General features: G+C 43.5%; 2 protein-coding genes across 3 annotated transcripts in view; both read left to right on the forward strand.

Annotated features, from left to right (window-relative positions):
- The first annotated feature begins 400 nt into the window (after nucleotides 1-400).
- On the forward strand, nucleotides 401-6,059 carry LOC107226761 (selenocysteine insertion sequence-binding protein 2). The gene is made up of 5 exons (XM_015667673.2): nucleotides 401-1,031; nucleotides 2,128-2,801; nucleotides 4,337-4,560; nucleotides 4,648-4,805; nucleotides 5,101-6,059. The coding sequence occupies exons 1-5, from the start codon at nucleotides 651-653 to the stop codon at nucleotides 5,272-5,274; spliced, it is 1,611 nt and encodes a 536-aa protein (XP_015523159.1). The 5' UTR covers nucleotides 401-650; the 3' UTR covers nucleotides 5,275-6,059.
- Nucleotides 6,060-7,389: 1,330 nt separating this feature from the next.
- LOC107226749 overlaps nucleotides 7,390-12,961 on the forward strand; it is a 38,727-nt gene continuing 33,155 nt past the window's right edge. For both annotated transcript variants that reach the window (XM_015667657.2, XM_015667658.2), the window contains exon 1: nucleotides 7,390-7,873. The gene's annotated coding sequence lies outside the window, so the exon portion shown is untranslated. The remainder of the gene's footprint in view (nucleotides 7,874-12,961) is intronic.

Genomic DNA, 12,961 nt, shown 5'->3' on the forward strand with positions numbered 1-12,961 from the left:
GAACAGAATAAGAATTTTTTAAATGTGATTTTCCAAATATTTAGATTATAGCAAGCAACTTGGCATCAACATCTCGATTTTTCGACTTTCACATAACGTTGAAAATACGCGCAATAAATATAACAATATGTTCCGTACATATAGGAGGCAAAAAATTACATTTTCTTTGAATCGATCTATCTATACAAGAGACTTAAAATTTAAAAAAAAAATGCAATCTTAATTACTAATTAACCTATCAATACAATTTTCTGGTTAATTAGTAAAATTTCATGTCACGTCTCGTTGTCAGATTTAAGAATTGTCAGGTATTTTCAGGTCTTTAAACGCTCCGCAGCGACGTCCCTGAAAGAATCCATAGCGTGGCGCCATCTGTCGGGTTGTTTAAGAACCATCTCGCCGAAAAGTCATCGCCATGGCGTGAAACAGTAAATACACATCCAGCAGTTATGCGTAGACAGAGCGATGGGCGCGTGGTTAATTTCCGGGTGTGTAAAGTAACTTCCACGGTCGGCAAGCAGCTCGACAGGAGCGTGAGGGAGGATCATCGCATCGTCGAGGCGGTGGAGTCGTTCGGCGGCGGCGCTGCCTCGTCCGTAAGAAGACGATAATCTGACATCTTAGCCAGGAGAGGCGGAGCGAAGTCGGGGATGTCGACGACGTCGACGACGGAGAATTGGTGGCGATGCTCGGTGTCGTCGTCGTCGGAGCAGCCGGACATCAGGGGCGATCCGGCCTGGCTCGAGTTCCCGACCATTGCCAGCAGAACTAGATGCAGCCGCATCTACCTCCGGGAACAGGCGAGGATCGTCGACAGGACGAACGTCCTCGACGACGAGGGCTTTCCCAGGCTCGGACAGAGGATCCAGAAGCGGAAGCTGACCGAGAGCCAGGCCTCGGGGGACGACGCGACTGCCGAACTCGGACACCGCCTCCGCGACCTCGACATCCACGACGAGGAGAGGAACGGCAGGAAGTCGTCGAAGAGGCCCAGGAGTATCATCTGCATCGACCTAAAGAAGTCCGTCGAGGTGAGCGAGATGAATGATCTCGTTTTCTTTTTTTTTGCTCTGTTCTGTTGACTTTCGAACAGGGTTTCTAGCTGTCAGGGAAATCGGGTATGTCACCTGGAATGTTCGTATTATTTTCTTCGCTGATGTACGATTCTTTGAGATGATGTAGAAAATTATTCTCAACGAGGACAATTTTGGGGGCTTGTGGGAAATTGATGAATTGATAAATTTCGATGGTAAGCACTGTTTGAAATTTATTAGAAATAACAAGAGTATTAAAATCAGTCAATGGTATCAGATTGACGTTTCTATCTCCGCATTTTGAAAGAATGGCTAATTCTAATCTTCCGTTAGTTTCTTAAAATTGGAGTGCTCATTGTTACATTATTTGATCATGAAATTTAAGTAAAATTGAACTGAAAGAAAAATTGGACTATCATAACTTACCGCGGAGGCGTCTGATTTCTAATTTTTAACTAACTTGTACTAGGGTAGTAAATTCGTTAGTAGAGTTAGGTTGACACAAGTCCTAGAAGAATGTATATTTTCGTCCGGAAAACCGGTAAACGTTAGGGAATTTGATATGTCGTTGACGCTAGGCGCCCTGTTCAAGATCTGCTTTAAAATCTTGAGAAATGTTTATAGTTTATAAACCGCACGCGGCAGCATTCCCGTAACCTTTGATAAATCAGTTTGTTTTCGTTGGCCGATAAGTGCGTATCAATACGCCTTGTTGTACCTGCCTGTGTGTACAACACGCTCATCCGCATAATTCTAGAGTTACAGACGACGTCACGTTCACGTAAGTGTCGATAAGGAGTGGTCGTCGCGCGAGTCGCAGGTATCGAAAAACAGTATATATGTATAGCTGATTTAGAGCGAGCGGAACGGTCGGTGGGAGATAATCGGTACCCGTTTTCCATAAAAGCGTGATCGCTGCTGGCCAAAATCACCCGGATCACACAGTTCCGATTGTTTAACGAGTGAAAGATCTATAGGATCTATTCAAACGTTTTTGAGGTAGCTGAACCTTCAGACAACCGACTTTTATATCTTATATATACCTACCTACCTACAAGATGACGAATAAAACACGATCCTAATGAATTTCCAGAGGCAAAGGAGTCTGTCCGAGTCGCAGACGAGCAGAATGACGCCGGCGAAGTTGCAGCGGCTTAAGCTGAACCTGAGCCTGGCGATCCGGAACCCGTTGGATTCGGATCAGGTGGTGTCGTGCAAGAGAGGAAAGCAGCGAGAAACGCCAAGGGTAGCGAGGCTATCGAACCTGAAGAGGGTGATTTTAAGGGAGCGGGAACTGAAGCGGCAGGCGAACCTCGAACGGCGAAAGGGCTTCGATGCCGAGAAGATGGGGGCGATGGCGAAGGACGTCAGCGAGATTGACTTCAACCGGTTGAAGATCAACGCGGAATCGTCTTCGACGCCGGGCATGAGGCTGTTCCTTTACGAGCGCAGGGAGCCGCGATCTTTACAATTAGACGACCAGCCGGAATCCAGCAAGGGCGACGTCTCCGGGACGCTGGAGAACTTGGCGCTCCAGAGGGAGGACGACGCTGAACCTTTGACGGAAGTTAGCCCTGAGGACCGGGACGAGCCCATAGACATCAACGTCCTGACCAAGACATCCTGTTTGAAAATATGCGACGAGACTGGAGAGATGGTCGAGGTGTTTGTGGAGTCGAAAATGTCGCCTCCGAGTCTAGAGAAAAATCTATCTGCGACACCGAAAGATCTCCCTGCAGAACCGAAGCATTCGAGAAACTTTCGCGAGTAAGTACGATTGCATGATCTTGTTTATTTAAGATCTGCGAAGTTACGTTGACGGTGGACGGACGTGCGTCAAAAAAGTGACGGGTAATTATCGACTCGTTGTCAATTTCTTTGATCGTGTATTTTTTGAAAGTGATGAAAGTCCGTGAAAAGCTACGCCGACGCGTGAATCGGGAAACGACACAGTGACATTGCGTATAATAAAAATGAATAAATTCAATCTGAGAATGATGAATCGTTGTTTGGTCGTTTGTTATTTATGTTTACACGCCTCGATTGACCCAATAGATCCAAGTCCGTCGCAACGTCTGAGGCTTGTTTAACTAGTAATTCGCAAGTCGCTGTATGAGTAAAAGTCATATTTATGGTGAACAAATTACGCTAGAAATTTATATTCTAATATCAACAATCGTATATGTGTCTCGTCACATAGTCTTATTTTCGAGCTAGCATTCCGTATAAAATTCCGGATGCGTTGTATGTGTCGCACCTTTTACACATTCGATCGGCAAGATAACTGTCGTCAACAACACACAACCCTAGGCGAGTCATCGCGTACGGTAATCGAGCCAAAATTAATGTACACATAAAGCTGGTGACGATAGCTGATTTTATCGCAAATTGTATGTCAATCAAACTTGCGTCAGTCAATTGAGACAGCAGGCTTCGTCGGAATCATGAGACCTCGAATGAATTAATCGATATCGTCATGCCGATGTAATAAAACTGACGACATACGTATATAGTACATTATACGTTGAAAAACGAGCCAAGCGGACCCTTGGAATGCCGCTACATACCAATGTACGTACTTCGTAATTATCGCCGCGCCGCTTAATTGCCTCGTAATTATGATTTTACAACGGGGAACGAATGGCCGAGCGAGTTTATGGTATTCCGACGTCCGTTCCCTCATCTTATTCGTCCCGACACGTGTCACATCATCGCCTGCACGCCCGATTTGCTTCCAACCTTTGTCGATCGAGCGAGTAAATTCATCTGTTACGATAACACCCACGGTCCTTTTTCATCTCTGCTGTCTCTAAGGGCCTCCTCGCAATTAATCACCCCGCACGTCCACGTGTAATCCAAAATGGGCAACAATTTTCGCCACTTTTTGCAAAGGGTATCGGATATAATAATAACAATAAATCTCCCCAATACGTTCATCACAATTCGCAGAGCGAAATTTCACGACCACAGATAAAAGCACGAAGAGAGGGAAGATATTATCCGTCGCATACCTATAACACGGTCAATATGGCACATTGGACTTATTTGTCGAACTGGATTATTGTTTGCTATTTCTTTTTGTCATTTGTCGGCCGTATTCTCTGTTTACCCGAGTCAGTCCCACAGCAACCAATTGTACACTCGCATAGAATCGATCATCCCGTGTAGCTGACACGGCTTTGTGTCCGCACTTTCATCGCATCAAAGCGAATTTCCTTCGCGAAATTTTCACCGAAAGAAAAACACGCTTCTGTTTGACAAAACATAAGCGAAAGTTAACCCTCGCATATTTCTCCCCTCAGATACTGCACGAATAATTTAACACCGGGGCTGAACGCGTCGATGGAACTTTTTCTGGCCGAGGTTTACCGTCTCCAGCGACGAATGTACGAGAGGGATGAGGTCAAGGGTCGTTCGAAGCGGAGGTTTTACGCCGGGTTCAAGCAGGTCATCAAGTACGTCGAGTTAAAAAAGATTAGATTCGTCGTCATCGCTCCGGACCTGGAGGGCATCCATGGCTACCCAGGTGGGTGAGAAACTCCTATTTCTGCAGAGTTACTTCTGCATCTTTGGCGCAATTTTCATTATTCCAACGCACATCTTCTTCGCGCAGGTGGCCTCCTCCAACTCGTGGGAAAACTTATTACCGCTTGCAAATTTCACGAGGTAGTTTTCTGCTTCGCCCTCAACAAACGGAAGCTGGACTACTACACCCACAGAAAGCGTAGCGTCTGCAGCTGCGTCGGTGTGTCCAACTACTCGGGAATCGAGGTTTGCCTCCTCATTTTGCCCCAAACTCACGTTCCTTTTGCTATTTGTTTTAACTTCTGAGATATGGAAAATTTTTAGTCAACCAGTGGTATCTTCTTTCCAGCAGAACTCATTCAAACACCCATCGTTCAGTCTGTTTTTCGTTGAAATCTTCTACATTCATCTTTCAAATCGTTAGTTTCTCACGATTCCCGTGACTGTTAGAGTCGTTATCTGATCTGGATTATCCCAATCTACCGACGAATGGGTATTTCAAACACTTATTTTCGTTCCCTTTCGACTCTCGTTTCTTCAGGAAATTTTCGAGAACGTGCTCACGGAATTGATACAGGCGAGGAATTCCTACGGGAAAGTAAATGTCCCTGGAGACCAAGGGGAGGCTTTGAATCCAGCGAAGAAGGACTGCGAGCACATGCTGCTATCGGCGAGAATCAATCTTCTCTTCAAATCTCTGGCCGTTGTGACCTGAAGAAGGGATTAATGTCCGAAATCAAGGCACTTCAAACCCTCACTGTCGACTTACTTGCAATTGAAAGACGACGATGACGGTTAATTTTCTTTCCTAAACAGCCTGAATTCAAACGAGTATTACTCATGCGTATATTGACATCCAATTGCGGCTATAAAGATCGCATGTACTAACGTTACTCATGATCCGAGGGTTGCGCAGGCCTCTTAGTATGAAACACAGATCTGGCATGTATGCGCCAGTACTGTTCATGTATGTTTTTTTTTTTATCATTCATTACACGAACCTATAACTTTTATTTTCAATTGGAAACGAGGGTAGAGATGAGAAGAAAGGGTATTCTTGATAATATTGTTTGTAAAACATTGGCAATGTATGGTACTATCTAGGTATAACGAAAGAAAGATATTTGTATATGATGTGCGAGACGAAGTTGGACATCAGTTGTCAATTGTGTACCTTTTTTTTATTACACGTACACATGTTGTTAAGCGGATTCTCACTGCACCTCACCAACCCGTAGAAGTTGAACGAAGTGCTTACCCGGTGCACGATAATTTGGTGACACGTGATCAAAGCCGGCGAAAGAATCTCACAAAAGATATCGCGAAGTTTTGTTGGGCACATGGCGTGATCGATAAACACACCTCGTAATCTTCAGCGTTACTAATCCTCGGTTACTGCTCAAATGTAATCAAAATGCCAGAAGTTACAAGTACAAAAAAAAAAAAAGAAAATTACTTCTAGAATCTACGGAGCCCTGTAGATTGCAAATAACTTAAACTAGAAAACAAAATGAGATTAAAAAAAAGAAACAATCTTGTTCGAATGCACTGATTGTTTGCAACGAGCATTCAAAATATCACGTCATAATATATGCACGTGTACGGTATAGTTTGTACAGTTTCTATTACACCGGTTTTCTGTTTTTTCCATGAAATCAAAATACATCGACTCGAATTCGCTCCGAGACTCATGACCTTTTACTTTTCGTAGACAGGTGTGAATGAACCTGACTTAACTCCTTCGGTGAAAATTTTTGCGTATTCGTATAACGCAGGAGGAAAAAGAAAATTGAAGCTTTGGAGAATATCGGTATGGTTTCTTATCAGGCAGTTGATTCAGTGAGTTTTTCTACAGCAAGGAAATTACGAATAGAGCAAATTGTAAGTTATCATTCAATTGAATGAAATCGTTGAGATATTAAGATTCCAGTAAAAATTTTGTAACTACGGTCGTAAAAATCAAATATCTTCACGGTGATTAAGATAACGATCGGATTATTATGAAATTATCAAACACGCTTTACCAAGCAAGAGAATCTAACCTTTTTGATTTCTTTCTTCCGAAGACTGTTAAAGACGGTTACCCTGATGGTTTTCGTGTGTCTGATGAGATTCCGTGTTAAACGGCTCTCGTCGACATAGGTAGAAGCTACCGGACGGTTGACACTGTTCCTTACGATCCCAGGCCCACCTACTCGCGAGCACCGCTTTCGAAAATTTTCCCAGGCGTAAACTACTTTAAATGTTCCCGTCGACGTCCAGAGAAAATAGTATATTGTCCGACAAGGAGGCAAACCGTCACTTTTCGGGTCAAACGTAAGTTTGCAACATGAGTCGAATGTGAGTCGAAGGCGAATATTGGAAATACGCGGTCGAAAAGACCGTTGCCTCTTTGTTGCACACGATTTTTTATGTAACGCGAGTATGTTACGCGTTTTTTCACGAAATACGAAATTGAGATTAGGATCGCCTAAGTCAAATTTGTTCGCGACGACGCATGCACGCGGTACAGAAAAGACCACTTACCTCCTAGGAATTAAAGTAGTCTTTTCAGTACTCTGCGCATACGCGTTCGCAGACTCACTCTATCGTCATGGAAACGAATACTTTGTGTACCGAAAACACACGTGAACACACGTGAAAAACCGCGTAAAACATGCTCGCATTATACATATAAAAGAGATAAAGAGCTCGGAACGAAATTCCCGTGCGCCTGAACCGCCTACACAGGCAACGCGGTGGTGTAACGCGGGTTGCCTGAATGACTGGGTAGCCGATTAGAAAAACGACCAATACCGATATCGAGAGGCAGCGTTGAGTTGGTTTTCGACCGTTGCGACGACAGGCACAGGCGCGCAACCTAGCGATCGCACGATCGGCACTCGAGAGCCCGAGGCGGACGGGATTCCGTGGCGTGTCGTTGATTTCAGTCAGTCGGCCACCGCGTACCGAGCGAGAAGTATCGCAGCCGACGCCGTTCGTCCCCTTTCTCGATGCTCTTCCGCTCGGCGGTCGCTGCTTTGTGACACCGTTTTGACGTTTGACGCCGGCGATCATCATCGCCCAGAATCAGCATCGTCGCGTCGGTCCGAACATCCGATTCCCCGCGATTTCCTCGCTCGGCTGTTTGTTTTCACACCTGCCTAGATACTTACTTTTGCCGTTACTTACGTACCGCGTTTCCTCTTCGTCCGCGCTGTGATTGATTTCTGTGCACCGCTACTGTGATTTCAAGGATACGGTGATCGTTCCGCCTGACCGCTTGCCTCGTCGTCGGATCGGTGCTGATCACATCCGACCACACAGTGTTCAAGGTAAGCCTGCTCCTCTTGTTTACACTCCGCCCTTCGCTCCCACGATCTTAAAGTTACTCACTGTCTTGTCCTTGTTGTCGTTTCGTCACTAATTGCAGTACACGAACCGGAATCCCATTTACTTCGATTGCATATTAAGATCCGTTCGCGATAAGGATTCGCGATCACGAAGACCCGGCAAACAATCGGATAATACGCATCGTATTTTTTGGACCTAATTAGATACGGATGGATTATGATACTGGGTACGATCGTGTCTTTGTTTACTCGAAAGTTACGACGACTATTGTCGATTTCGCATACTCACACCTACATTCTCGCAACCAGGAGGAGGAGAACTGCCGCGATAACAATTTCACACCTATACAACGGATTCGCAGTAAAATCATTACCAAATCGAATTAATGTTTATCTTGTACCAAACACGTCGAGTTTCGCCTCTTGCAAAGAGAGCGAGAGAGCTGGCTTCTCCTTATCTTGCGGTCACCACCGCGTGCCGTGACGTTTACCCCAATTACGCGGAACAATGTTGCGTGATCCATCCGCACTCGACTTCTCCTTATTTTCGTTCCAATCTTTACCTTGGTTCCCAACTCGTCACGGTTTAATTTCGAATCCAGCAACGCCGACTGGATTGTAAGTAAATGCGAACACCCACCCACTTCTTGAATTCCACATGCAGGCACCACTTTTCTTTCTCACGCGGTCAACGCAACACTCGTTTGCATATTTTATCGCCTCTCGTTCAACGCCCGACATACGCGGTAAAACGATTGACTTCCGTCTACCTGCGAAGCCTCAGGATTATCGCTTGCGTCATATGCATATGAACTTGACGTTTACATAATTTTAAAGCGTATTACGTTGTGAGATTGATCTTAGTAACGTCACTTTAACGATGCATGTTTAGGAAAATCGTTACTTCGCAATCTCAGAATTGTCTTAAGTTCAGCTAGTAAATAGAGAAAATATGTGTATATTTTGAAAAGTAAACACCTTGAAGGTCGATTTAGAATTGTACAACAATACCATGATGTTTCGTTACGGTAACGTTACTAACTTCAGCCTTCTATTATGCTGTCGTATCTCTTTTACGCGGTGTATTTTCTTCCAAAAAAGAAGAATCACAACGGCCAAATCGACTTTGGTCGAACTGTAACGTAAGAAACTGAAAAAGGACCCTTAGTCTCTAAAACAGTCCCTTGGGTGAATAAAGCGGAAAAAATGGTCCAGTGGACTACTGTTGTCTCAAACTGCCCGGCCACCGCCAAGGTTTTGGATTTGTTTAATGCTCTGCGGTTCGTACGGAATAACAGGACATAACGTAGATACATAACGTGATTGCAATCCGCAGTATAATCTAAACTGCCGAACTCGTCTCAGTCGGTTAACCTTCGGACGAAGAGTGGAATGCGTGTATATCCCCTAAGTGTTATTATAAGCGGGTACCCTCATACCTGTGAAATGCCAGGGGCTTTTGTTGTGTCTAAAGTAACTGGCCTTCCTTCCTTCCTTCCTTCCTTCCTTCCTTCCTTCCTTGCGAAGGAAATATGGAAATGGAAATGCTGCGGGCGAAATGTAGGTATGGTTGATATTTTTGCGAACATCAAATTTACTTAGGGAGAAAAAAACATCAGGGTATTGAAAAGACAAATTGTCAAAGCGATCGGCAGAGGTTGTTACAGAGATTGGGATCGTGAATTCTATATACAGACCGTTTTGAGTGGTTGGGGATTTTTACGACAGGATGTTGCGGATTACTTTCTACATTTCCGAAATGCCAAACTTTTATCTTTCAGAAACGAGATATAAGGGGTCATTTTCCAGTCGGCTGTGATGACTAACGCGGCTGTTGTACATATTTAGGTATAATATCATTATCGCTGCTGAGAAATTCCATGCGCAGTACGATTCCTCTTATATTTTGATGTGTAGTCACGATATACCGGAAGTGCAGTGAAATCACGGATATATTGTTATAACACCTGTAACCAAAACGCAGGCAGTGATATCGACTAGAAAGCACAGATATAGATACACACTCACTTATTTTTGCATTGCGTACATCATATAGGATTCTTGATACGAATTAATTTCGCTCGATAAACCTGTTCAATGTGTATTCGCATAGTCTGTACGCCACCCGACGAGTCAAAATACCAAACTCTGTAACAAGCAAAGGTGTAAAAAATTTGGTCCGAGGTACAATGCCTGCATGCATACAGGTCGATTTGCCTACACCTGCGGCTGATGCAGATGACAATATAATAATTACTAATCGGGCGAATCGGTTCGCCGTTTACACACATTATACACGTGTAAGTATGGATACGTATTCGCGGACATAACGGGGTTTTCGCGAACAGAGACGACTCCTCCCTGCTGGCTCGAGGAGGAGGAGGAGGAGGAGGAGGATCTCTGGCAATCTAGCTGTAAACGCGTTGTCATGGCCGCGGGGATCGGGGTTTGAATTTATTCACCGACGACACGTTCGAGTATCGCACGGCTGTACCTAAAATATCAGGATCAGTTGTAATTAACAGTTGTAACCGACTAGCCGATTCGATCGATGAAATTCGTGAAAATTTCCGAATCGTGCAAGAAGAGGACAGGGTGGTGGCCACACACCTGAAAAAACCTGAAATCTCAGGATATTTAAAAGGGGTCAAGAAAAACCTGGAATTGTCGGGCGATTTTTAATCTGCTGATGGAAAAAGCTGAAAATATCGGTTTTCTATCATGGGGATTAGAAATGATTTTTTGAGATGACAAGTTTACTTTTTTACGTCGAGCAAATGAATTTGGTTTAAACTGACTTTTTTGTGTATATTATGTTTTTCTTCAATTCGATTTGAATTTGAAGCGAATATAGAGTTAATAAGCTGAACCATTTAGGTCTTAGTGACTTCCTAGAACTGGGAAAATGTCTGGGAAAACTAAGTTTCAAATGTTGGAAAACCTGGATACGTTGTGAAATTTTATTGTCAAGAATTTGTGGCCACCCCGTAGGTACGTCATCCGCTTGTGTTTATACAACGAAAAATTCGATCCGCTGATTTTGATGCGTTATAATATACGCGAGGTCGGAGTAATTGCAACCCGCAAACGTGCATTACATGCCGCAATCTTTTCTCCTAATGCCAAGGCGAGGCTCTCACTCTGCGCGGTTGCTCAATCGCGGGACGATTGCGTTGCACTTTCGATGAAACTTATCTGCGAGGTATTCTAGCGCACAGATTCGCCGTTAAACTGATCATGTGGTCGATTGGAATTGTCGGAAAATCGTAACCGAGAAAATATCGGGCAAATAAACGCTGCGGGAGAAGAAAGGAAACATCGAATTCGGAGTTGTTTTGTTCTTTTGCCTTGCTTGCTAAATAAAATAGGTACATATACGTAATTCGAATCGCGTAAGCGAAAGTTGACCTATAAAAATTTGTCTAAACGACGATATCTCCTCTCGTTTTACAAGGATCATTTTTTTACACACATTTATTGGCATAAGAGCGTGTTATTCATTGAGATATACAGAATTGGCACAAAATTAAAAAAAAAAAAAGTAAAACGTCCCTCGATCTTCGGTTTCTCTGACTCGCGAAATCGGTATAATAAAATTTCAATAAACGTACACTATGCGGTACGTACAAAATACCATGTCCTAGTGAATAAATTCTTCCTAAGTAAACGTCTTCGGAATTCATCAAATCATTGGTATTACGATCGAAGCTCGCAAAGCCCGAAATGTAAAATTCGCACGGCATCGCGTGAGCCTGCCTCATCACCATGCGGTAATTAATTAACGGTCGGAATTGTTCGGCGCTCGTTTGTTCATAATTATTAATTGCAATTGAAATTCGAAGAACGACATTAGCGCGAATAAGGTGAACAACTAAGCCGCTGGTTCGGGCCTCGGAGGGCACTTGAAAGGTCCTGGGAACTAGAAAGCAATTCCTTCCGTGCCGCTGCGCATTGCTTTTATCATCGCTGCTGCACTACACTCTCTGCATTATATTTTATATGCAGCGCAGCAATGCATAACATGGGAATTACGAATCACAAATTATTTCGTTGTAAAAATTGAGAAAAGGTCATACCATCATACGAGTTTTTCACATTCTTTGAGAATTTACCGTCCAATTTCGAGCACGGATTTTGATCATTTTGAAACCAATTAACGACTGTGATTCAATAGCGATGTCGCAACCGAGGTGAACGATGATATATTTTCGATTATCGACAATTATCTCGATATCTCTCGTTGTGCTTTCTACCCGTGTAACTATATATACGAATAAACTGCTGTTTGTTCTAAGGATATCCCACTTGAACTAATGCAAGTACAGAGACGCGGTCGATTGCCGCATATTAACGATTTTCGTTCTGATCCTAATGAATGATCGATGCCTATTCGTGGATTAATCGTATCGACAATTTGATTTTACTTCAGCATCCTTATCGATGTTCTCGATTTTGAAAATGAAACCTTTTGCGCAATTTCCCAACACAATTCAATTTCCAGATGCACTCGATAATTTGGGGCCAGTTTTTTCGTCCCGCGAAGTTGGCAGATATCGATCCACTCGACGTGTATAAATTTTTTGATAAAGATCGAAGTCGATTCCTTTATCTAGACACTCGTATTTGAAAATACGCAGTACACTCGTATTGCCACATGACGCGGAGCGTTTGTTGTTTTCGTTGAAATAAAAGGTTATTCGCTTCATCGGTGAAGAATTGCACCAACCCGCGGTTTATACATACGTACGTGAATAAGGTCAAAGAGAAAATAATTAAAGCCTGATTACCACGCTTGAATGAAATTTACAGAAAGCAAAGTGCAGTACAGAAGAGGAGAAGAAAGATGGGAAACTGATGCCGTATTAAAAATATACCCATTATTACGATTATACGTCGTATGTACACGTATCGTGGCGAATAATACTTTTGTCTTCACTTTTCCTCGTTGTTATACCATACACCATATACCGCGTGATCCACCTTGTCATAATAATACCGGAGTAGGATCTTGCGTCCGTTACACACACACACACACACACGCACGCATAAATCACGATACACGTGTGTGCG

The sequence above is a fragment of the Neodiprion lecontei genome, chromosome 6 (assembly GCF_021901455.1).
Source record: "Neodiprion lecontei isolate iyNeoLeco1 chromosome 6, iyNeoLeco1.1, whole genome shotgun sequence".
In the NCBI taxonomy this organism is placed as follows: domain Eukaryota; kingdom Metazoa; phylum Arthropoda; class Insecta; order Hymenoptera; family Diprionidae; genus Neodiprion; species Neodiprion lecontei.

Coding starts and splice junctions, on each gene's coding strand:
- LOC107226761 (XM_015667673.2), top strand. CDS start 651: ATGTCGACGACGTCGACGACGGAGAATTGGTGGCGATGCTCGGTGTCG. Junction 2,802..4,336: donor CATTCGAGAAACTTTCGCGA/GTAAGTACGATT, acceptor TTCTCCCCTCAG/ATACTGCACGAATAATTTAA. Junction 4,561..4,647: donor GGGCATCCATGGCTACCCAG/GTGGGTGAGAAA, acceptor TTCTTCGCGCAG/GTGGCCTCCTCCAACTCGTG.